The sequence below is a fragment of the Carcharhinus amblyrhynchos genome, chromosome 5 (assembly GCF_965287045.1).
Source record: "Carcharhinus amblyrhynchos chromosome 5, sCarAmb.v2.hapA, whole genome shotgun sequence".
Lineage (NCBI taxonomy): Eukaryota > Metazoa > Chordata > Chondrichthyes > Carcharhiniformes > Carcharhinidae > Carcharhinus > Carcharhinus amblyrhynchos.
In genome coordinates, this window is record NC_137328.1 from 121,066,093 (window position 1) to 121,088,766 (window position 22,674).

The 22,674-nt window shown below is 47.0% G+C and overlaps 1 protein-coding gene across 1 annotated transcript in view; it reads left to right on the forward strand.

The window, feature by feature from the left end:
- Window positions 1-22,674, forward strand: part of LOC145343558 (putative ATP-dependent RNA helicase DDX60) — a 130,760-nt gene that overhangs the window by 98,383 nt on the left and 9,703 nt on the right. The window contains exons 28-34 of the mRNA XM_080189807.1: window positions 185-289; window positions 1,712-1,912; window positions 5,738-5,842; window positions 10,685-10,826; window positions 13,126-13,247; window positions 17,008-17,155; window positions 17,865-18,013. Of these exons, the coding sequence (XP_080045933.1) occupies window positions 185-289; window positions 1,712-1,912; window positions 5,738-5,842; window positions 10,685-10,826; window positions 13,126-13,247; window positions 17,008-17,155; window positions 17,865-18,013 (972 nt within the window). The remainder of the gene's footprint in view (window positions 1-184; window positions 290-1,711; window positions 1,913-5,737; window positions 5,843-10,684; window positions 10,827-13,125; window positions 13,248-17,007; window positions 17,156-17,864; window positions 18,014-22,674) is intronic.

The following is a 22,674-nucleotide window of genomic DNA, read 5'->3' on the forward strand; positions in this document are numbered from 1 at the left end:
TGGCCATGCTTAATTTCCTCTTAGTGTCAGGGTAAGTGTATGGGGAAAGGGCCTGGGTGGGATTGTGATCAGTGCAGACTCGATGGGCTGAATGGCCTCCTTCTGCACTGTGGAATTCTACGAAACGCACAGTGGAAGACAGAGTTCAGTATAAATGGCTAAACCTTTCTCTTTCTCTATTCAGGTGGTTAGTGCTACCTCGACGCTTGCTTTGGGAATCAACATGCCCTGCAGGACTGTTGTCTTTCTTCAGGATTCGGTGCACTTGGATTCTCTCACTTATAGACAGGTATTAGAAACAGAATGTGGTCAAGTAAGGGGAGGCGATGGCCTAGTGGTATTATCGCTGGACTTAATCTGGAAACTCAGCTAATGTTCTGGAGACCTGGGTTCAAATCCCGCCACGGCAGATGGTGGAATTTGAATTCAGTAAAAATTTGGAATTAATAATCTACTGATGACCATGAAAACGTTGCTGATTGTCAGGGGGAAAAATCCATCTGGTTCACTCCTGCCCTTTAGGGAAGGAAATCTGCCGTCCTTAGCTAGTCTGGCCTACCTGTGACTCCAGAGACAATGTGGTTGACAATCAACTGCCCTCCCAGGGCAACTAAAGATGGGTAATAAAAGCTGGCCAACCAGTAATGCCCATGCCCCATGAATGATAATTGGTTTAGGGAAAGATCATACTTTCTAGTGGTACCAGGCTTCTGGGGCTCAAACTCAATATAAGGCCCAACGTGAGATTATCAGGCCTTTGGGCTGAACCCATCATGTGGCTTTAACAAAGCACATTGGACCTCCCTCACACGAGTTGGACCCAGATACCACCAGAATTGCAGGGGCCAATACAGCCTCTGGCCTGCAATCTTCTGGCAGCCAGTAGGAGGCGCAACTGTTTGGCATAGATTGGACTTTTAATGAATGTTGAGGCCATGATCCACAGCTGTTTAAATTTATTTTACGGGGGGGTGGGGAGGGGGGGGTGGATGTTGAGGGTCTCACTTCTGACTCCCTTCAGACTGCTCCCTTTCTCCATCCACCTCAGGGTGGGGAAAGCGTTCTGTCCCCTACAATCATGCCTCCCTTTAGAAATTGGGTCCTTAGCTAGTGATTAGAAAGCGTAAAGTATCCATTGTTTTACTGTTGTTAACTTCAGCGGAGACACGGGGAGTGCATTTTCCAGGAGGTATCTGCTGACATTAAGGCAGCAACTCCAGGAATGTGAAAGCGAGAAGGTAGGAAATGGTATCAAGAGTAGGCCATTGTCCACCATTCAGTGGCCGAACCTCTGTCTCAGCTCCACCACACTGCCCTAGCTCCTTATTCCTAGATCCCCTCAGAGTTTAAATATCTGTCAACCTCTGCCTGAAATAGAGTCAACTCCAAAGATTCACACATTTCTGAAGACATTTCTCGCCATCTCAGCCCTAAAGACTGAGCCTGCCATTCCTGGTCAAGAGCCACCATTCAAGAGAAATAGACCAGGATTTTACAAACTTGCTTGGGTGGGGCTCGTAAAATCCCGCCCGAGGCCAACGGGGAATTCCGTTCTGCGGGCCTCGTACGCCCCGATTCCGGGATGGGGCAAGGCGGTAAAATTCCAGCCATAGTCGCTCAACACCTCCCCCTGTAAGAATCGACATTGGAACCAGGTATTGCAGCCTTCCTCTATCAGATTCAGGTATAACCGTCTTCCTTCCCGTTACAGATGTCGGGGAGAGCCGGGCGTCGGGGTATGGATAACATCGGGAAAGTGATTTTCCTGAACGTGCCTCTACCGAAGATACAGAGACTGATAAAAGCCAACGTCCCTCAACTGAAGGGCCAGTTCCCCCTGAGTATAACCTTGGTGCTTCGCCTCATGCTGTTAGCTGCCCGGGCAGATGACAAGCTCGATGCCAAGGCCAAGGTACTTTGACATTTTTCTCACTCGGTCAATGTCCTCTTCTTGTTCCTTTGCTGTGTTGCTGTCACCAGACCCTCTTCCCCGATCACCTCAGCGCTCGCTGAGCGATGTTGGCCCTCAATTAAGCAATTCTTCTATTTGAAGATCCTCATTCTGGTTTGCAAATCTTTCCATGGTCTTTCCCTTCCCTATCTCTGCAACCTGCTCCAAACCCACATCCCTACTCTCTTCCAATCCCAGTACTCCCAGTGTTAATCACCCTGCTGTTGGCAGCTCTGTTTCTAGTTGTCTTGCCCCTAAGCTCTGGAACTCCCTCCCTCAACCTCTCCACCTCTCCATCTTTGACTTTGACTTTGATTTGATTTATTATTGTCACACGTATTAGTATACAGTGCACGCAGTGCAGACAAAACATACCATTCATAGAGAAGGAGAGGAGGGGGGTGCAGAGTGTAGTGTTACAGTCATAGCTAGGGTGTGGAGAAAAATCAACTTAGTGCGAGGTAGGTCCATTCAAAAGTCTGACAGCAGCGGGAAAGAAGCTGTCTTTGAGTCAGTTGGTACATGACCTCAGACTTTTGTGTCTTTTTCCCGACGATAGAAGATGGAAGAGAGAATTTCCGGGGTGTGTGGGGTCCTTAATTATGCTGGCTGCTTTTGCGAGGCAGTGGGAAGTATAGACAGAGTCAGTGGCTGGGAGGCTAGTTTGCGTGGTGGATTGGGCTACATTCACGACCTTTTGTAGATCCTTGCGGTCTTGGGCAGAGCAGGAGCCCATACCAAGCTGTGATACAACCAGAAAAAATGTGTTCTATGGTGCATCTGTAAAAGCTGGTGAGAGTCAAAATCCTTTCTATGCCAAATCTCTCTCATTCTCTCTCTCTCTCACTCTCTCTCTCTCTCTCCCCCCCGCCTCTGAGGTATTAGATATATATAAATAAGGACAGCATGGTGGCACAGTGGTTAGCACTGCTGTCTCATAGTGCCAGAGATACAGGTTCAATTCCCAACTTTAGTTGCTATCTGTGTGGAGTCTGTACGTTCTCCCCGTGTCTGCGTGGGTTTCCTCCGGGTGCTGTAGTTTCCTCCCACAGTCCTGAAGATGTTAGGTACATTGGCCATGCTAAGTCCTCTCTCAGTGTACCTGAGCAGGCGCCAAAGTAGGGGATTTTCAGAGTAACTTCATTGCAGTGTTAATGTAAGCCTATGCGTGACACTAATGAATAAACCTAAAACTTAGACTTCAAATGCAAATTGTGAAGTTTATTGAGAGAATGGGGAATAAGGTGGTATAAGGTCAGGATGGCGTTAATACGGCTCAGATAGAGAATAAAGAGCAATATGGGATTGATTCAGACAAAGGGCTGTTTGATAATTTCTACGTAATTACAATAATGAAACTGAGAGATGTTTGCTAGGCATGGAGTGGACAGTCTGGGCAGGTAGATGGAGATCAGTGACACATCAACCATGAAATAACTGAATGAGGGAACAGGCTCGAGAGGCTGAATGGCCTCCTCTTATTCCTATGTTCCTTCCTATTTAATTCTATCAGGGTGGGGGAATGGGTCCCTCTCTCTCCATCTCTCTGACATCTATCCATTTCTCTCTCTCTCTCTTGCTGTCTCTCTCTTTCTGTCCCCTCTCTCTCTAAATCTCTTTCTGTCTCTCTCTCTCTCTGTCCCTCCCCATTTCCCTGCCTCTCCATCTCTCTCTGAGTCTCAACCTCTCTTTTGTCCTCTCTCTTTCTATCTCTATCTCTCTCTCCCTGTCTCTTTCTGTCTTGGTGTCTCTCTTTCTGTCTTATTCCCTCTCTGTTTCTCTTTCTGTCTTTCTCTCTCTCTATCAGGGTGGGGGAATGGGTCCCTCTCTCTCCATCTCTCTGACATCTATCCATTTCTCTCTCTCTCTCTTGCTGTCTCTCTCTTTCTGTCCCCCTCTCTCCAAATCTCTTCCTGTCTCTCTCTCTCTCTCTCTGTCCCTCCCCATTTCCCTGCCTCTCCATCTCTCTCTGAGTCTCAACCTCTCTTTTGTCCTCTCTCTTTCTATCTCTATCTCTCTCTCCCTGTCTCTTCCTCTCTTAGTGTCTCTCTTTCTATCTTATTCCCTCTCTGTTTCTCTCTCTTTGTCTTTCTTTCTCCCTCTGTCTGTCTATCTCTCTCTGACCCTCTTGCTCTTTGTCGTGACATTAGTGTACCTTGAGGAGACGTTTTTAAAAAATCCTGCTCTCACAGCCTAAGCTGATAGCGTTGTTCCCGAGTTGTCTATGAAGTGTCCTTTTATTGCTCCTTACGTGGCTTAAGTGGGGACCTCCGGAACTTTCTGGGATTAGTTTTATGGCCCTGCATTGTTAGGAGGAAAAATGGTTGACAGGTCAGATGACAGGAGCTCTTTCATTTTCAGTTTTGAGCTGCTGTTTATATTTGGTTTTTGAAAGGGACAGCAAACCGAAAAGAAGTGTTTCTCCATCTCCCTGTTTTATTTGGAAATTCTGCTGGTTAGTTGAAAGCCTTTCTGGAATAGAAAATCTGCTGTTGGTTTGTCTTGAACCTCTCTGGTGTTCTGGGAAGCTGTTCTGAATTTAGACTGTTCTGAGTGTATCAGGAGAACTGCAGAATTCATCCAAAGGACTCATTTCCAGTATCTCGTGAGCATTGGTCTTTGCTATGTTGATCTTATTTACAGGGTTGTTTATGGGATTAGTTTTGATTAGAACATCTCTGATTTATTTGTTGAAGGATATACATTGTTGTAGTTCTGTTTTTGTTTGTAATTGATAGAAGTTCTTGCTAATTTTCTTACTACATATGTTAATTATATTCCTAATTAAACTTAGCTTGCTGAAAGCTCCCTCGTGGGTCATTTGAATCATACCTGAAATGAAATATTTCATGTTTATCCTAGCCAAACTCAAAATACAAAACTTATGATCCAGGCATGTTCCACAAAACACTTTCTGACCTGAACCATAACACAGTGTCTCTCTCTCTCTCCCTCTCTGGCCCCACACTGTCTCTTGCTCACTCTCTGTTCACTTGCTGTCTCTTTCTCTCTCTCACACTCTCTCTCTCGCCCTCTCTCTGTCCCTCTGTGTTTCGCTTTCTCTCTCTCACTTTCACTCTTACTCTCTCTCTCTCATTCTGTCTCTTGCTCTCTCACTCCACCTCTCCCTCGCTCTCTCTCTCTCCGACTTTAGCTCTTTCTCTCCACCACTTCCTCTCTCTCTCTATTTCTTCCCTTCTCACAACTGACTTTCCAAAATCAACATTGATAAGTTCTGGGGAGAAGGAGCTCGCAGCGGTTTGTTATCTGAGAGTAAGCTGACATCTAAGAACATATACACGACTAAGGGGTGAGGTGGGAGGGGAGAAAGGGAGGAGGTGGATAGATTGAGGTTTTTATTAGTGTCACAAGTAGGCTTACATTAACTCTGCAATGAAGTTACTGTGAAAATCCCCTAGTTGCCGCACTCCGATGTCCGTTTGGGTACACTGAGGGAGAATTTAGCATGGTCAATCCACCTAACCAGCACGTTTTTGGACTGTGGGAAGAAACCGGAGCACCCGGAGGAAACCCATGCAGACACGGGAAGAATGTACAGGCTCCACACAGACAGTGACCCAAGCTGGGAACCGAACCCGGGTCCCTGGCGCTGTGAGGCAGTAGTGCCAACCACTGAGGACATGTGAAGGGGGGAGAAGAGGGAAAAGAAGAGCGGGGAGACAACCAGGCGGCTGGTGAGGGGTGGGAAAAGCCCATTCGGTGGTCGAACCAGTAAGATGAAGGTTTCTTCACCGAAGTGACTGTGTTAAAAACTCTTCCAAACAGGCGCTGTCAGTGCTGCAACATTCCATGATGACCTACAATCAACCCATAAAGCAGAACATTGTCAAACTCTACTTCCTGTTCACACTGCAGTTTCTGCTCCGAGAGGTGAGTGGATTAGCCATTCGTTGAATCAATCGTGTCTTCGGTATTTGGGCTTTGGAAACCTCCGGCAGGAGATACATTAGTCAGGAATTTCCTCTCTCTAGCCCAGGTTTGACGTTGCCTGAAGCATATTGGAAAATCTCAGTTACTTCACTTGTTGCAAGGTGACAGTGGGAGGGGGGGGGGTGGGGGGGGGGTGGGGGTGGGGGTGGTGCGGTGGGGAGGTGGTGAGGAGGGACCAGCTTCCACCCTCCAGTCTCTGCAATGGAGGAACCCACTTTTCCACATTGATCTGGCATTTATCAGCCACGCCTGTGGGTGGCGCTGTGACCGGCAGATCGAAGGGTACCTCACGGAATATTGGCTCCAAACTCAACCCCTGCAACACCGTCTGTGCATTGGACGTCGATCGGCCTGCGTTCAGATGCATAACCTCTTTACAAATCCATCAAGCGGCAGAGTTGAGGGCTCGGTGGGGGAAAACGTATATTAGGCAGCGAAATAACTCCTCCAAGGCCGGTTCCCCTTCACCAAATTCCCTTCCTTTACAAACTCGATTCCGCTCCTGAGTACTTGTGCTACAAAGTCAGAATCCGGAGTGTCGGTGGCCCTGACACTCCTCAATGTACACGCAGGTGAGACTCCCTGGTGGGTTAGGCAACCGTTATCTCAATCAGGGAGCTCGTACTCATAGGCCTCATTGAGGCCATTACAGCCAGTCACTAATAAAACCAGTCGTGAACTCAGGAGAATTTTTATTCCCTAGAGCTATTGCTGTCACAGGGGATAGTTAAGACAAAAATAGTGAAAATATTCCTCACACAATCAGCAAGGTATGAATGACCAGAGAATCTGTGTTTATAATGTTGGTTGGGGGATAAATATTGGCCAGGGTCCCCGGGCACGGGAGAAGGGCACTATCTCCCCTGTCATTTGCCGAAATAGTGCCACTGGATCTTTTACATCCAGTCAGAAGTCTGACAACACCAGGATGGAGAGTTAACACAAGAACATAAGAACATAAGAAATAGGAGCAGGAGTAGGCCATCCAGCCCTTCGAGCCTGCCCCGCCATTCAATAAGATCATGGCTGATCTGTCGCAGCTCAGTTCCACCTTCCCGCCCTCTCCCCATAACCCTTAATCCCCTCGCTTATCAAAAACCCATCAACCCGCGTTTTAAAAATATTTAGCGAGGCAGCCTCCACCACTTCAACGGGCAGAGAATTCCAGAGATTCACCACCCTTTGAGTGAAGAAGTTCCTCCTCAACTCCGTTCTAAACCACCTCCCCTTTATCTTGAGGCTGTGCCCCCTAGTCCTACTGTCCTTTCTGAGCGGGAAGAGTCTCTCCACCTCTATCCTATCCATCCCATTCATCATCTTATACGTCTCAATGAGATCTCCCCTCATTCTTCTAAACTCTAACGAGTACAAGCCCAGTTTATTCAGCCTCTCCTCATAGCTCAACCCCCTCAATTCCGGTATCAGCCTAGTAAACCTCCTCTGCACTCCCTCCAAGGCCAAAATATCTTTGCGCACCTGACGAAGGGAGAAACCCCGAAAGCTTGTGAGTTTACTATCAAATAAATCAGTTGGATTTTAACCTGGTGTTGTCAGACTTCTCCCTGTGTTTACCCCAGTCCAACGCCGGCATCTCCACATCTTTTACACCCAGCCAGATGGGCAGACAGGGTCTCAGTTTAGCATCTCACTGGAAAGACTGCACCTCCAACAGTGCTGCACTCCCTCAGTGCTTTAAAAGCCAAGCCTTGTCCGCCCTATCAGGTGCCCTGAGAGGGCAGGGAAAAGGAACGAGAGAGTTACTCCTGGTACACTGACTGTTCATTATTTCCCAGCCTACCTCTCTGAAACAGATGATTTGGTCATTTACCACAACCCTGATTCTCTGTAACATTGGTGGACAACCTACAACCCAGGGGACATATGCATCCCGTCTAGGTTCTGAGTATGAGCCACAAGATATTTTGCCCATGCACGAGGTGGCCACATTGCACTGATTTCCATCCATGGAGCTTTTTTTCCCACTGGTATTATTGTTTTTTATTGTTCATTCTTGGAACATGGGCATCGCTGACTGACCAGCAATTATTGCCCATCCCTAGTTGCCCTTGGAGGGCAGTTGAGAGTCAACCACATTGCTATGGCTCTGGGGTCACACGTAGGCCAGACCAGGTAAGGAAGGCAGGTTTATTTCCCTGAAGGACATTTTATAGATTTTTCTGACAATTGACAATGGTTTCATGATCATCAGTACATTCTTAATTCCAGATATCTTTTATTGAATTCAAATTCCACCATCTACCGTGGGGGGATTCGATCCCGGGTCTCCAGAACATGAGCTGAGTTTCTGGATTGATAGTCATGGGATCACAGAAAACTACAGTGCAGGAGAGGCCCTTCGGCCCATTGCACCGACACATGAAAGTCCCTGACCTGCTCACCTAATCCCACTTGCCAGCACTTGGCCCATTACCTTGAATGTTATGGTGTGCCAAGGACTCATCCAGGTGCTTTAACTTTACAGAACAGTCTGTCATTCAGACCTTGTCAAAAGCCTTCTGAAAGTCTAAATAAACCACATCCATTGGTTCTCCTCGGTCAACTCTATTTGTTAATCCTCAAAAAATTCCAATATCTTCGCCAAGCGTGATTTCTCTTTTGTAAATCCATGCTGACTTTGTTTGATTATACCACTGCTTCCAAATGCTGAGTAATAAAAACCTTGATAACGGACTCTTGCAATTGCCCCAGTATCAACGTTAGGCTCACTGCTCTATAGTTCCCTGTTTTCTCTCTACCTCCATTTTTGAACAGTGGGCTTACATTAGCTACCCTCCAATCTGTAGGAACTATTCCAGAGTCTCCAAGCGTTTTGGAAAATAACCACCAATAAATCTACTATTTGAATGGATGTGGGGAATCCCACCTCCGTCATCCTCCCAGGCAGCGCATTCCAGGCCCACACCACCCTCTGGGTAGAAAAGATTTGCCTCAAATCCCACGAAGTGATTTGCATGTAAAGCAAGGTCAAGTGAAGTGAGGTGTGTGTTGATTGCTCACAACACTGACTGTGAGAGTTGTGCACTCCCTCGGCGTCCAAAGTGTCAATATTTCTTTGACCTTTACAAAGAGCAACACAGCACGGGAAGCAGGCCCTTTGGCCCAACGAGCCCGCGCCCCCATTTCGACATTGTGAGTCCCTTCCTCCACCCGTGTCTGCGCTTACGGCACTCCAGATTGGAAACCAGATTGAGGGGAGACTAATTTAGGGACAATTTGTTACACCAATCGGCCTAATAGCCCATCTTTGGGAGGAAACCAGAGCACCCGGAGAAAACCCACGCAAGCACGGGGAGAATGCGCAAACTCCCACAGACACCGGCCCAAATCCAAATCACAGCAAACAGTGATAGTCACTGAGCTGTCGTGTTGCCCAGCATCTGGTCCAGTTTAGGCGTACGCTAATGACAGTGAAGTTGATGACAGTTCTCTGAATATATAAATGATGCAGCATTTTCTATAACTTGTTATTAAATATTTGGCGTGTATTAAATGTATTTAATCTTATTCATGGGGTCATGGTGAGTGAGCAAGCCCCATTTCAATCTTGCGGCTCATTGAAATGAAGGAGGGCCATTCATGAGGTCCAATCATGAGCCTAGGCTGCCTTCCACAACTCTGTAAGAAAGGGGGTGAAAGGTTATAGCGGGTAGATGGGAATGTGGTGTTGAAGCGCGGCATGGTAGCACAGTGGTTAGCACTGCTGCTTCACAGCTCCAGTGGTCCTGGGTTCGATTCCCGGCTCGGGTCACTGTCTGTGTGGAGTTTGCACATTCTCCTCGTGTCTGCGTGGGTTTCCTCCGGGTGCTCTGGTTTCCTCCCACGGTCCAAAGATGTACGGGTTAGGTTGATTGGCCATGCGAAGAAATTGCCCCTTAGTGTCCAGGGAAGAGTAAGTTAGAGGGATTAGTGGGTATAATATGTAGGGATATGGGGGTAGGGCCTGGGTGGGATTGTGTTCGGTGTGGACTCGATGGGCCGAAGGGCCTCTTTCTGCACTGTAGGGTTCTATGAGAAGCAATATTGTATTTAGTCATGATCTTATTGAATGGTGGAATAGGCTTGAATGGCCTACTCCTGCTTCTAGCTTGTCTGTTTCTATGTTACAAACTTACATAGGTCCTAATTCACATGTTTGTATCTTGTTAGTGGGAGCTTTCTTCGCATGAAGGAAATCAACATTAGTAGAGAAATGGTTTGGGGGAAATTGATGGGATTGAAGGTGGGTAAACCTCCAGGTCCTGATAATCTTAATCCCAGAGTATTTAAGGAAGTAGCCCTGGAAATAGTAGATCCGTTGGTGGCTGTTGTCCAAAATCCTTTAGACTCTGGAATAGTTCCTACAGATTGGAGGGTAGCTAATGTAAGCCCACTGTTCAAAAAGGAAGGTAGAGAGAGAACAGGGAGCTATAGAGCAGTGAGCCTAACGTCAGCACTGGGAAAGTTGCTAGAGTCCATTATCAAGGATTTCATTACTCAGCATTTGAAAGGCAGTGGTGCCCAACAAGGCTGTGTCCTCTTCTCCTTACTATGCTCCTTATATACTTATGACTGTCTCTAGGTCTAGTTTCTATAAATTGGCTACCTCCTGCAATAGTGACAACAATTCAAAAGTACAAATTTTTAGGGATGTCCTGTCTAAATATAAGTCTTTCCTTTCTTGCGTCCTTCTATTTCGAGTTAATTTTCTGAAGCGTGTTAAAGTTGGTTTGTGAAAAGGGGAGAGGAAGCTGGGTATTTGACTGCAATGATTGGTGGCTTTAGGGCTATCTGGATCAAGACGGTGAACCGCAGGGATTCGCCGGCCTGGTAATGCACATCCACTACCACGAACCCGCCAACTTTGTCTTTATCCGGTTCCTGCTCGATGGACTGCTCCACAAGGTCTGCCAGCCCCCGAAAGCACGTGAGTTTTAAAGCGTTCCTCAGGTCAGGAATCTCCCCCGGGGATGGGTAAGGACAGCGAGTACCCCGTGATCAGCCTTACCCCCAGCACCCCCCCGCTTTGCTGGCACCTCAGTGACAATACTGGATATTCCTTTAAAACCAGGTTTCCGTCAATCGCGACGGGCCGAATGGCCTCCTGCTGCGCCTCAACGTCTCTGTTTCACCCCCATCTTCTCTCATGGTGGGAGGGCAGGAAAGCCTTCGTGGTGTGCCCGGAACTTCACGCACCCCGGACATTCTCTCTACCACCATCTTCCGTTGGGAAAATGATATAAAAGCCTGAGGTCATGTACCAACCGACTCAAGAACAGCTTCTTCCCTCATGCATTGAGTTGATCTTTCTCTACACCCTAACTATAACTGTAACACTACATTCTGCACGCTCTCATTTCCTTCTCTATGAACGGTATGCTTTGTCTGTATAGTGTGCAAGAAACAATACTTTTCACGGTATGTTAATACATGAGGCAATAATAAATCAAATGAAATCAAGTCATGCGGCTGGGAGCCTGGAGAATTCACAAGAACATAAGAACATAAGAAATAGGAGCAGGAGTAGGCCATCTAGCCCTTCGAGCCTGCCCCGCCATTCAATAAGATCATGGCTGATCTGCCGTGGCTCAGTTCCACATTCCCGCCCTCTCCCCATAACCCTTAATCCCCTTGCCTACCAAAAACCTATCTACCCGCGTCTTAAAAATATTTAGCGAGGCAGCCTCCATCACTTCAACGGGCAGAGAATTCCAGAGATTCACCACCCTTTGAGTGAAGAAGTTCCTCCTCAACTCCGTTCTAAACCGCCCCCCCTTTATCTTGAGGCTGTGCCCCCTAGTCCTACTGTCCTTTCTGAGCGGGAAGAGCCTCTCCACCTCTATCCTATCCATCCCATTCATCATCTTATACGTCTCAATGAGATCTCCCCTCATTTTTCTAAACTCTAACGAGCACAAGCCTAGTTTATTCAGCCTCTCCTCATAGCTCAACCCCCTCAGCCTGTGATCTCTGCCTGATGCACACAAACATATGAATTAGGAGCTGTATATGGCCTCAATTCCACATTCTGCCTAATCCAGTCAGGAAAAGGCCAAGCTTCTTTAAGGACCCAGTGATGCATTCCTTTGATTTGATTGATTATTGTCACATATGTTAACAGAGTGAAAAATATTGTTTCTTGTGCTATACAGACAAAGCATACCGTTCATAAAGAAAGAAAAGGAGAGGGTGCAGAATGTAGTGTTACCGTCATAGCTAGGCTGTAGAGAAAGATCAACTTAATGCAAGGTAGGTCCATTCAAAAGTCTGACAGCAGCAGGGAAGAAGCTGTTCTTGAGTCGGTCGGTACGTGACCTCAGACTTTTGTACCTTTTTCCAGATGGAAGAAGGTAGAAGAGAGAATGTCTGGGGAGGGCATGGGGTCCTTAATTATGCTGGCTGCTTTGCCAAGGCAGTGGGAAGTGTAGACAGAGTCAATGGATAGGAGGCTGGTTTGAGTGACGGAGGCTCTCTTGAAATTTTTAAGAATTGATATGCAACATACTGTTGCAACAATGTCATGTTACGAGTACATTGAAGGTAGGTTCTTGGCTTATTGTCTTCTGATGCTTTGCCCTGAGATACTTCCTTGGGCAGATCTTGCTAACTCAAGGAGCTATCCAATAAGCCTCATCCCTGCTGCTCTTTTCCCCATATCTCTGATGTGGAGATGCCGGCGTTGGACTGGGGTGGGCACAGTCAGAAGTCTCACAACACCAGGTTAAAGTCCAACGGGTTTATTTGGTAGCACGAGCTTTCGGAGTGTTGCCCCTTCATCAGATGAGTTCACTCGCAGTTCTTCCATTCGTTCACCTGATGAAGGAGCAGCACTCCGAAAGCTCCTAATAAACCTGTTGAACTTTAACCTGGTGTTGCGAGACTTCTTGCTGCCCTCATATCCCTGCAATGGTTTCCCCTCACGCCACGACTGATTGTCTCTTTTCCAATGCTGTTCAAAATATTTTAGTTGGACGCAAGCCCGGGTCACTGTTTTAAACTGAGATATTTACAAGCATATTGGTGAGGATGAATGGGTGAGAAACCAGATTGAAATAAGGTCATTGTGTTGCTGCAAATTGTTTGACGATCTTCTTGGCATTTTGTAACATTTGCGTTATGGGGAGATGGAAGCTTTTGAGGCACCGTTCTCGCTAATGATGTGACGCTGAGGGACGCCGGCACATGACCCGCACTTTCATCAGCTTTGCCCTCAATCTCTTCAACAGCTTCAAGGATGTTTTCAGAAGACGTGATGGAGACATTGGTTCTCATTCTGGCAAACCTTTTTGGCAGGAGGCACCTCCCAGCATGCTTGAAGGAAGAGGCGATTACGTTTGATCAGTCCAAGGTGAGTGACGGATGGGCGAACGTGGCTCCATGCCCATTCACCCTTCCCCTCGATATTCACGCCATTCTCTCAAAGAACACAGAACAAAGGAAATTACAGCACAGGAACAGGCCCTTCGGCCCTCCAATCCTGCACCGGCCATGCTGCCTGACTTAACTTAAACTCCCTACCCTTCCGGGGACCATATCCCTCTATTCCCATCCTTTTCATGTAATTGTCAAGACACTCCTTAAAAGTCACTACCATATCTGCTTCCACTACCTCCCCTAGCAACAAGTTCCAGGCACTCTCTTTTACACTCTCTGTATAAAATGTCTGCCTCGTACATCTCCTTTAAACCTTGCCCCTCGCACCTTAAACCTGTGCCCCGTAGTGATTGACTCTTCCACCCTGGGAAAAAGCTTCTGACTATCCACTCTGTCCACGCCCCTCATAATCTTGTAGACTTCTATCAGGTCTCCACTCAACCTCCATCGTTCCAGTGAGAACAAACCAAGTTTCTCCAACCTCTCCTCATAGCTAATACCCTCCATACCAGGCAACATCCTGGTAAATCTTTTCTGTACCCTCTCCAAAGCCTCCACATCCTTCTGGTAGTGTGGCGACCAGAATTGAACAATGTGGCCTAACTAAGGTTCTATAAAGCTGCAACATGACTTGCTAATTTTTAAACTCAGTGCCCCGACCGATGGAGGTAAACATTCCATATGCCTTCTTGACTACCTTCTCCACCTGCGTTGCCACTTTCAATGACCTGTGTACCTGTACACCCAGATCCCTCTGCCTATCAATACTCTTAAGGGTTCTGCCATTTACTGCATATTCCCTATCTGTATTAGACCTTCCAAAATCCTCATATTTGTCCTGATTAAACTCCATCAGCCATCTCTCCAGTCCAACTGATCTATATCCTGCTGTATCCTCTGACGGTCCTCATTGGTATCCGCAAATCCACCAGCTTTTGTGTTGTCTGCAAACTTACTAATCAATCCAGTTACATTTATCTCCAAATCATTTATATATATTACAAACAGCAAAGGCCCCAGCACTGATCCCTGAGGAACTTGTCACAACCCTCCATTCAGAAACGCTCCCTCCCACTGCTACCCTCTATATTCTTTGACCAAGCTAGTTTTGTATCCACCTTGCCAGCTTACCTGTGATCTCAAGCGACTTCACCTTCTGCACCAGTCTGCCATGAGGGACCTTGTCAAAGGCCTTACTGAAGTCCATGTAGACAACATCCACAGCCCTACCCTCTTCAATCATCTTCCTCACTTCCTCAAAAAACTCGATCAAGTTCGTGAGACATGACCTCCCCTTCACAAAACCATGTTGCCTCTCACTAATACATCCACTTTTTTCTAAGTGGGAATAAATCCTGTCTCAAAGAATCCTATCTAATAATTTCCCTACCACTGATGTAAGTCTCATCAGCCGGTAATCACCTGGATTATTCTTGCTACCTTTTTTAACCAATGGAACAACATTGGCTATTCCCCAATTCCCTGGGACCTCCCCTGTGAGGCCAGTGAGGATACAAAGATTTCTCTCAACGCTGTCGCAATTCCCTCCCTTACCTCTCTCAGTATTCTGGGGTATATCCCATCAGACCCTGGGGACTTGCCTACCTCAATGTTTCTCATGAACCCCAATACCTCCTCCTTTTTGATCTCAACATGACTCAAACTATCAAAACATTCTTTCCCAGACTCATCATCCACTAAGTCCTTCTCTTCGGTGAATACTGACACAAAGTACTCATTTAATATCTCGTCCATTTCCTCTGGCTCCACACATGGATTCCCTCCCTTGTCCTTGAGTGGGCCAACTCTCTACCCTCTTGCTCTTTATATATGTATAAAAAGCCTTGGGATTTTCCTTAGTCCTGCTGGCCAATGTTTGTAGCCCTTCTTACTCCCTGCTTTAGTTTCTTTCTACTTTCACACTTGCTTCTTGTGTTCCCAGCCTCCTTCCAGTGAAGGAGCAGAATTAGGCCTGGTAGGGAGGGTCAAACGTCAACCATGGCAGAGAGGCCAGGAATTTATTTGCCACCTCTTTCAAATGGTTTCATGAGAGAGGGCAAAGAGGAGATTTATGAGGATGTTGCCAGGACTGGAGGATTCTAGCCATGAGAAACAATGAAAGCATAGATTTCCTACAGTGCAGAAGGAAGCCATTCGGCCCAACGAATCTGCACCCACTACAATCCCACCCAAAAACCCTAACCCTATAATCCCACATATTTATCCTGGTAATCCCCGACACGAGTGTCAGTTTAGCACGGCCAATCCACCTAACTCACACATCTTTGGACTTGTGGGAAGAAACCGGAGCACCCAGAGGAAACCCACGCAGACACAGGGAGAATGTGCAAACTCCACGCAGACAGTGACCCAAGCCGGGAATCAAACCCGGGTCCCTGGCGCTGTGAGCCGTGCTAACCACTGTGCCACCATGCCGCCCTGTCATTCTGCTGTCGTTCTCCATTTAAATAACAAATGTTGGCCTTGCGAACGAATTAAAAAAGTATGTTTTTTTTAACTGGAGACTGTTATGTCTAAGGGTGTTGACCCTTTAAGAGGGTGGGTCAAGTAACCTGGGGCAAGGGGGTAACATACCTGGGCACCTGTCCCTACAGCAGTGGAGGGCTGGAGTGCGAGAAGAACAGTTCACTGATGAACCCCTAATTGATCCTGTAGCTTGCCTCCATGTGAGTTCTTTGGAGCTACTCCACTCCCCTCCTCCCCCACCAACATTGTCTCTGATGTAACACAGACAGTCTTTTTGAACCTGTATCCAGTGTGACACTTGAAATTCCTTTTGATTAAATTTCCCAGTCCTGGTGCCAGCGAAACAGATTGGGGATCATAAGACATAGGAGCAGAATTAGGCCACTCGGCCCATCGAGTCTGCTCTGCCGTTCAATCATGGCTGATATTTTTCTCATCCCCCATTCTCCTGTCTTTTTCCCATCACCCCGATCCCTTATTAATCAAGAACCTATCTATCTCTGTCTTAAAGACACTCAATGACCCGGCCTCCACAGCCTTCTGCAGCAAAGAGTTCCACAGATTCACCACTCTCTGGCTGAAGAAATTCCTCCTCATCTCTGTTTTAAAGGATCGTCCCTTTAACCTAAGGTTGTGCCCTCTGGTTCTAGTTTTTCCTACGAGGCAAGGCTGAGGGACTTGAGGTTGTTTTCGTTAGAAAGAAGAAGGTTGAGAGGTGACCTATTTGAGGCATACAAGATGATCAGGGGATTGGATAGGGTGGATAGTGAGAGCCTTTTTCCTCGGATGGTGACGGCTAACACTTGGGGACATAGCTTTAAATTGAGGGGTGGTAATCAGAGGTAGGTCCTTTACTCAGAGGGTAGTAAGGGTGTGGAATGCCCTGCCTGCAGCAGTTGTGGATTCACCAACTTTAAGGGTGTTCAAATGGTCAATGAATAGTTTAGGTTAGAGGGTCATTAGATTGGTTCCACTGGTCGGTGCAACATCGAGGGCCGAAGGGCCTGTACTGTGCTGTAATGTTCTATGTTCTATGAGTGGAAACGTCCACTCTATCTAGGCCTCGCATTATCAGCCGTATATAATGGGGCTTTTTAGTCCTTCCTTGTTCTGGAGAGTTTGTGGAAGTCTTGGTGGCGCTCAGTAATGCACCTTAAGCCTGATTGTCCCCACACACACGGATAAATAGACACCTTCCTTTGATTCCGCTCGCACTCTCCATCTGACAAGCGAATCTGCGATTTCAGGTATTCCTCGATGACCTTCCCGATGAGTTTGCGGCCTCCGTTCAGGAATACAACAGGAGCGTGCTTCAGATCTTTGGGAATTTCTTTCTCTCCATCTCCAACCAGGCCAACTTGGAAGAAGAATATAAGCTTCCTCTCTCGGGCACGTGTAAGTACTCCTGTTTATTAACAAAGCAGCCTGATACACTCTGTAGAGCTGCAGGTCACAAGCACATCCCTGAGTGGCCTTCTCCTGCTCTGATCTTCTATCCAACCCTGATTCCTCCTATATCCTTTAATCCTCTTCGCCCCCTAAGTGAGACAACTCCATCATGGTTATAAGCATGCAGTGGGCAGAAGGGATCTCTGGGGTTGCTCCTGGCTTAGTGAGGAAGCGACTTTCTTTGTGCATTTAATTACAATTGGGACTTTTTTCTCTGGAGCGTAGGAGGCTAAGGGGTGATCTTATAGAGGTCTATACAATAATGAGGGGCATAGATCAGTGAGATAGTCAATATCTTTTCCCAAAGTTAGGGGAGTCTAAAACTAGAGGGTACAGGTTTAAGGTGAGAGGGGGGAGATACAAAAGTGTCCAGAGGGGCAATTTTTTCACGCAGAAGGTGGTGAGTGTCTGGAACAAGCTGCCAGAGGTAGTAGTAGAGGTGGGTACAATTTTACCTTTTAAAAAGCATTCAGACAGTTACATGGGTACAGAGGGATAGGGGCCAAACACAGGCAATTGGGACTGCTTAATGGATAAAAAAAGGGCGGTGTGGACAAGTTGGGCCAACAGGCCTGCTTCCATGCCATAAACCCCTACGATGCTATGGTTCTAAGATGGTAAATTTTTGACAATCGTGTCCATTTTATTTACCCAGCGTTTAAGGGTCTCCATTTACCTGGAGCCAACGACTTCTGCTCGGAGATGGCCAAAGCTTCAAGGAGTCCAACAACAGCTGTGTCACCATTCGCCTGCTTGTCCAGACACTCTGATTTTGACCTGTTTGAGGAGGGCAATGTGGATCCAGTAAGTTCCTTCACTGACCTAATGCTAACATCATCACCGGGGGGGGGGGGGGGGGGGGGGTAAGGATTTGGGGTTAAGTTGGTTCCTGCCCCCTGAAGGTCAGTACAGCCCACATCCCCCCAGTCCCTCCTGTGCTGCAAGGTTCTACGAGGTGGCATGAATCTAATGGAAAGTGTTGGCCAATACTTTGGACAAGAGCAATACGTGTTGGTGGGGCGCGGGGGGGTTGCAGGGAGGGGGGAAGCTATCCGTAATCAGATGTTGTCCTTGTCTAATGTTCAGCATCTTGCCTGAGTCAGAACGTTGTGGGTTCAAGACTGGTGTCAGGACCAAGTCAAACAGTTGATACTTGAGGGCAGTGCCGAGGGAGGGCTGCATCACTGAGGGGTCCGTGAGATATTGATCCAAGGGCGGTGCTCGGAGGGACCCTCCTGGGATTATCCGCAGTACCACCCTCAGGAAGGCGGATCTTTCAAGCTTTATGGGATCTTGCTGTGCGCACATTGACTGCCATGTTTCCGATATTACAACAGTAGCTACATCTCAAAGTGTGCTTCATTGCGCACAGAGCGTCTTTCTTGAACGGTGAATCTTAATGGCGGCATAGCACTGATGCTAACTGATGTCTCAACCCGTCCACTCCTCTCCCCTCCCCTCCATCCTTCCCCTCTCCCCTCCTCTCTTCATTCTTAGAATCCCTACAGTGCAGAAGGAGGTAATTCGGCCCATCGAGCCTGCACCGACAACAATCCCACCCAGGCTCTATCCCCACATCCCCACATATTTACCCTCCTAATCCGCCCTGAAGCTAGGGTCAATTTAACATGGCCAATCAACCTAACCTGCACATTTTTGGACAGTGGGAGGAAACCGGAGCACCCGGAGGAAACCCACGCAGACACGGGGAGAATGTGCAAACTCCACACAGACGGTTACCCAAGCCTGGAATGGAACCCGGGTCCCTGGCGCTGTGAAGCCGCAGTGCTAACCACTGTGCCACTTTCTCCTCCTGCCCCCTTTCCTACCCACTTCTTGTTGCCCGTTCATCTCCCTTAGAATCATAGAAAAGCTACAGGACAGAAAGAGGCCATTCAGCCCAACATACCTGTGCCAGCTGAAAAAAATAGAACCACCCATTTTAGTCCCAACCTTCCAGCAGCTGGTCTGTTAGCCTTGCTGCTTACAGCAGTACAGATACACATCCAATCGCCTTTTAATGAGATGAGGGCTCCCACCTCAATAAGCAATTCAGGCAGCAGATTCCAGATGCCTAACCTCAGGGTGAGAAAGGTTTTCCTCATGTCCCCTCCAATCCTTCCACCAATTAACTTCAATCTATGCCTCCTGGTAACTCATCTTTCTGCTTGGAAAAACAAGTTTACCCTGTCTAGACACCTCATAATTCTGGACACCTCAATTGCGTTACCCTCTTAGCCTCCTCTGTTCCAAGGAAAACAACCCTAACCTACTTGATCTCACCTCATAGATGTAATTTTCAAGCCCTGGCAACATTCTTGTGAATCTCCCCTACACTCTCTCCACAGCAATACATCCTTCCTGTATTATGGTGACCAAAACTGTACACAAAACTCCAGCTGTGGCCTAACTAGTGTCTGATATAATTGGATCCTTACACCCCTGTGTTTGCTTACAATACTTAGAAACTAGAAGCAGGAGAAGGCCATTCGGCCGTCACAGCCTGCTTCACCGTTCATCTTAGAACATAGAACATTACAGCACAGTACAGGCCCTTCGGCCCTCAATGTTGTGCCTAGCTATGTCCAATCCCAAGATCAAGCTATCCCCTCACAGCTGATCATCGAATTCAATATCCTGATTCCCCCTGTCCCCCATATCCCTTGATCCCTTTAGCCCCAAGATCTATATCTAATTTCTTCTTGGAATCTCACAACATTTTGGCCTCAATTACATTCTGTGGGAGTGAATTCCACACATTCACCACCCTCTGGGTGAAGAAATTTCTCCTCACCTCAGTCCTAAAAGACTTAATCCTTATCCTCAAACTATGACCTCTTGTTCTGGACTCTCCCACCACTGGGAACATTCTTTCTGAATCTACCCTCTCTAACCCTGTTAGAATTTTATAAGTTTCTATGAGATCCCCTCTCACTCTTCTAAACTCCAGTGAATATAATCCTAACCGACTTAATCTCTCCTCGTATGACAGACCTGCCAATACCTCACCCAATGAAGGAAAGCATTCAACACCTTATCCGCCTGTTCTGCCATCTTCAGGGACCTCAGTACATGCATTGTGGTGTCTCTCACTTCCTCTACATCTCTGAGTACCCTCTGGTTTACTGAGTATTCCCTTGTTCTGCTTTGCTCTCCCCAAATGCATCACCTCCCGCTTTTCCGGACTGAATTCCATTTGCAAACTCTATGCTCATTGATACCACTCTGGAGATGACAGCTAGCTTTTCTATGCTTTCCAGTATCAACTACACAGCCAATTTTAATGCCATCTGCAAATTTCCCCATCATGCCTCCCACATTTAGAAGGTAAGAGCAGGAGTAGGCCATCTGGCCCCTCGAGCCTACTCCGCCATTCACTAAGATCATGGCTGATCTTTTTGTGGACACAGCTCCACTTACCCACCCGCTCACCATAACCCTTAATTCCTTTACTGTTCAAAAATCTATCTTTATCTTAAGATCATATAATGAGGTAGCCTCAACTGCTTCACTAGAGTGGGAATTCCACAGAATAACAACTCTTTGGGTGAAGAAGTTCCTCCTCAACTCAGCCCTAAATCTGCTCCCTAGTTCTAGTTGCACCCACCAGTGGAAACAACTTCCCTGCTTCTATCTTATCTATTCCCTTCATAATCTTATATGTTTCTATAAGATCTCCCCTCATTCTTCTGAATTCCAATGAGTATAGCCCCAGTCTACTCAGTCTCTCCTCATAAGCCAACCCTCTCCACTCTGGAATCAACCTCGTGAATCTCCTCTGCACCCTCTCCAGTGCCAGTATATCCTTTCTCAAGTAAGGAGACCAAAACTGTACACTGTACTCCAGGTGTGGCCTCACCAGCACCTTATACAGCGGCAACATAACCTCACTGTTTTTAAACTCCATCCCTCTAGCAATGAAGGACAAAATTCCATTTGCCTTCTTAATTACCTGCTGCACCTGCAAACCAACTCCTTGCGATTCCTGCACAAGGACACCCAGATCCCTCTGCACAGCAGCACGCTGCAATTTTTTACCATATAAATAATAATCCATTTCGCTGTTATGCCTATTTAAGTCCAAATCATTAACATATACCACAAACATCAAGGGCCTCAATATGGCGGAATACCACAGGAAACAGCTTCACATTCACAAAAACATCCATCAACCTTTGTTTCCCTTCACTGACCCACCTCACCACCTTCCCCTGTATCCCATGAGATCCCACTTTTTTGGACAGTCTGCCATGTGGGACCTTGTCAAATGCCTTACTGATTCCTTGTAGGCAACATCCACTGCACTACCCTGCTCGATCTTCCTTGTTACTTCATCTTCTTCTGGCCGCTCCCCATTCCCCCCCTACCTTCTCTCCTTTCCTCTCCTTCTAACCTCTTGCCTCATCTTGCCTTCATCCCTGCCAATCTCTCTTTGCTCCCTTTTGTCCCAATAGCCTCACCTCTCATTCCCTTCACTTCCCTCTGACCTACTCAATTACACTCACCTCCCCTCTCGTTGACTCCGTCTCTGGGTGTTAGCGGAGGTAAACGGATACCCCTGGAAAGCCTCCCTCTATCAAAGGAATTGCCCTTGCACAATAACAATGCTTTGGATGAGAATATAGAAGGCATGGTTAATAAGTCTGGAGGCATATTGGACAGTGAAGAAGATTATCTATGCTTGCAATGGGATCTTGATCAATTGGGCCAGTGATGAATGGCAGATGGAGTTTAATTTAGATAAATGCGAGATAATGCATTTTGGTAGATCAAACTGGGCCAGGACTTACTCTGTTAATGGTAGGGCATTGGGGAGAGTTACAAAGAGATCTAGGGATACAGGTTCATAGCTCCTTATAAGTGGAGTCACAGGTGGACAGAGTGGTGAAGAAGGTATTTGGCGTGCTTGGTTTCATCGCTCAGAACAATGAACACAGGAGTTGGAACGTCTTGTTGAAGTTGTACAAGACATTGGTAAGGCCACACTTGGAATATTGTGTACAGTTCTGCTCACCCTATTATAGAAAGGATATTATTAAACTGGAAAGAATGAAGAAAAAATTTACTAGGATGCTGCTGGGACTTGATGGTTTGAGTTACAAGGAGAGGCTGGATAGACTGAGATTCTTTTCCCTGGAACATAGGAGAACTAGGGGTGATCTTATAGAGTTTATAAAATAACGTGAGGCATAGATCAGCCAGATAATCAACATCTTATAAAATGTTGAGAGGAATAGATAGGGTGGATTCTCAGAGGCTATTTCCCCGGGTTGAAATGGTCGCTACGAGAGGACACAGTTTTAAGGTGCGGGGAGGAGAGTACAGAAGTGATGTTAGGGGTAAGTTTTTCACTCAGAGGGTGGTGAGTGAATGGAATCGGCTGCCGTCAGTGGTGGTGGAGGTGAACTCGCTGGGGTCTTTTAAAAGACTTCTGGATGATTATATGGGGTTTAATGGGATTGGGG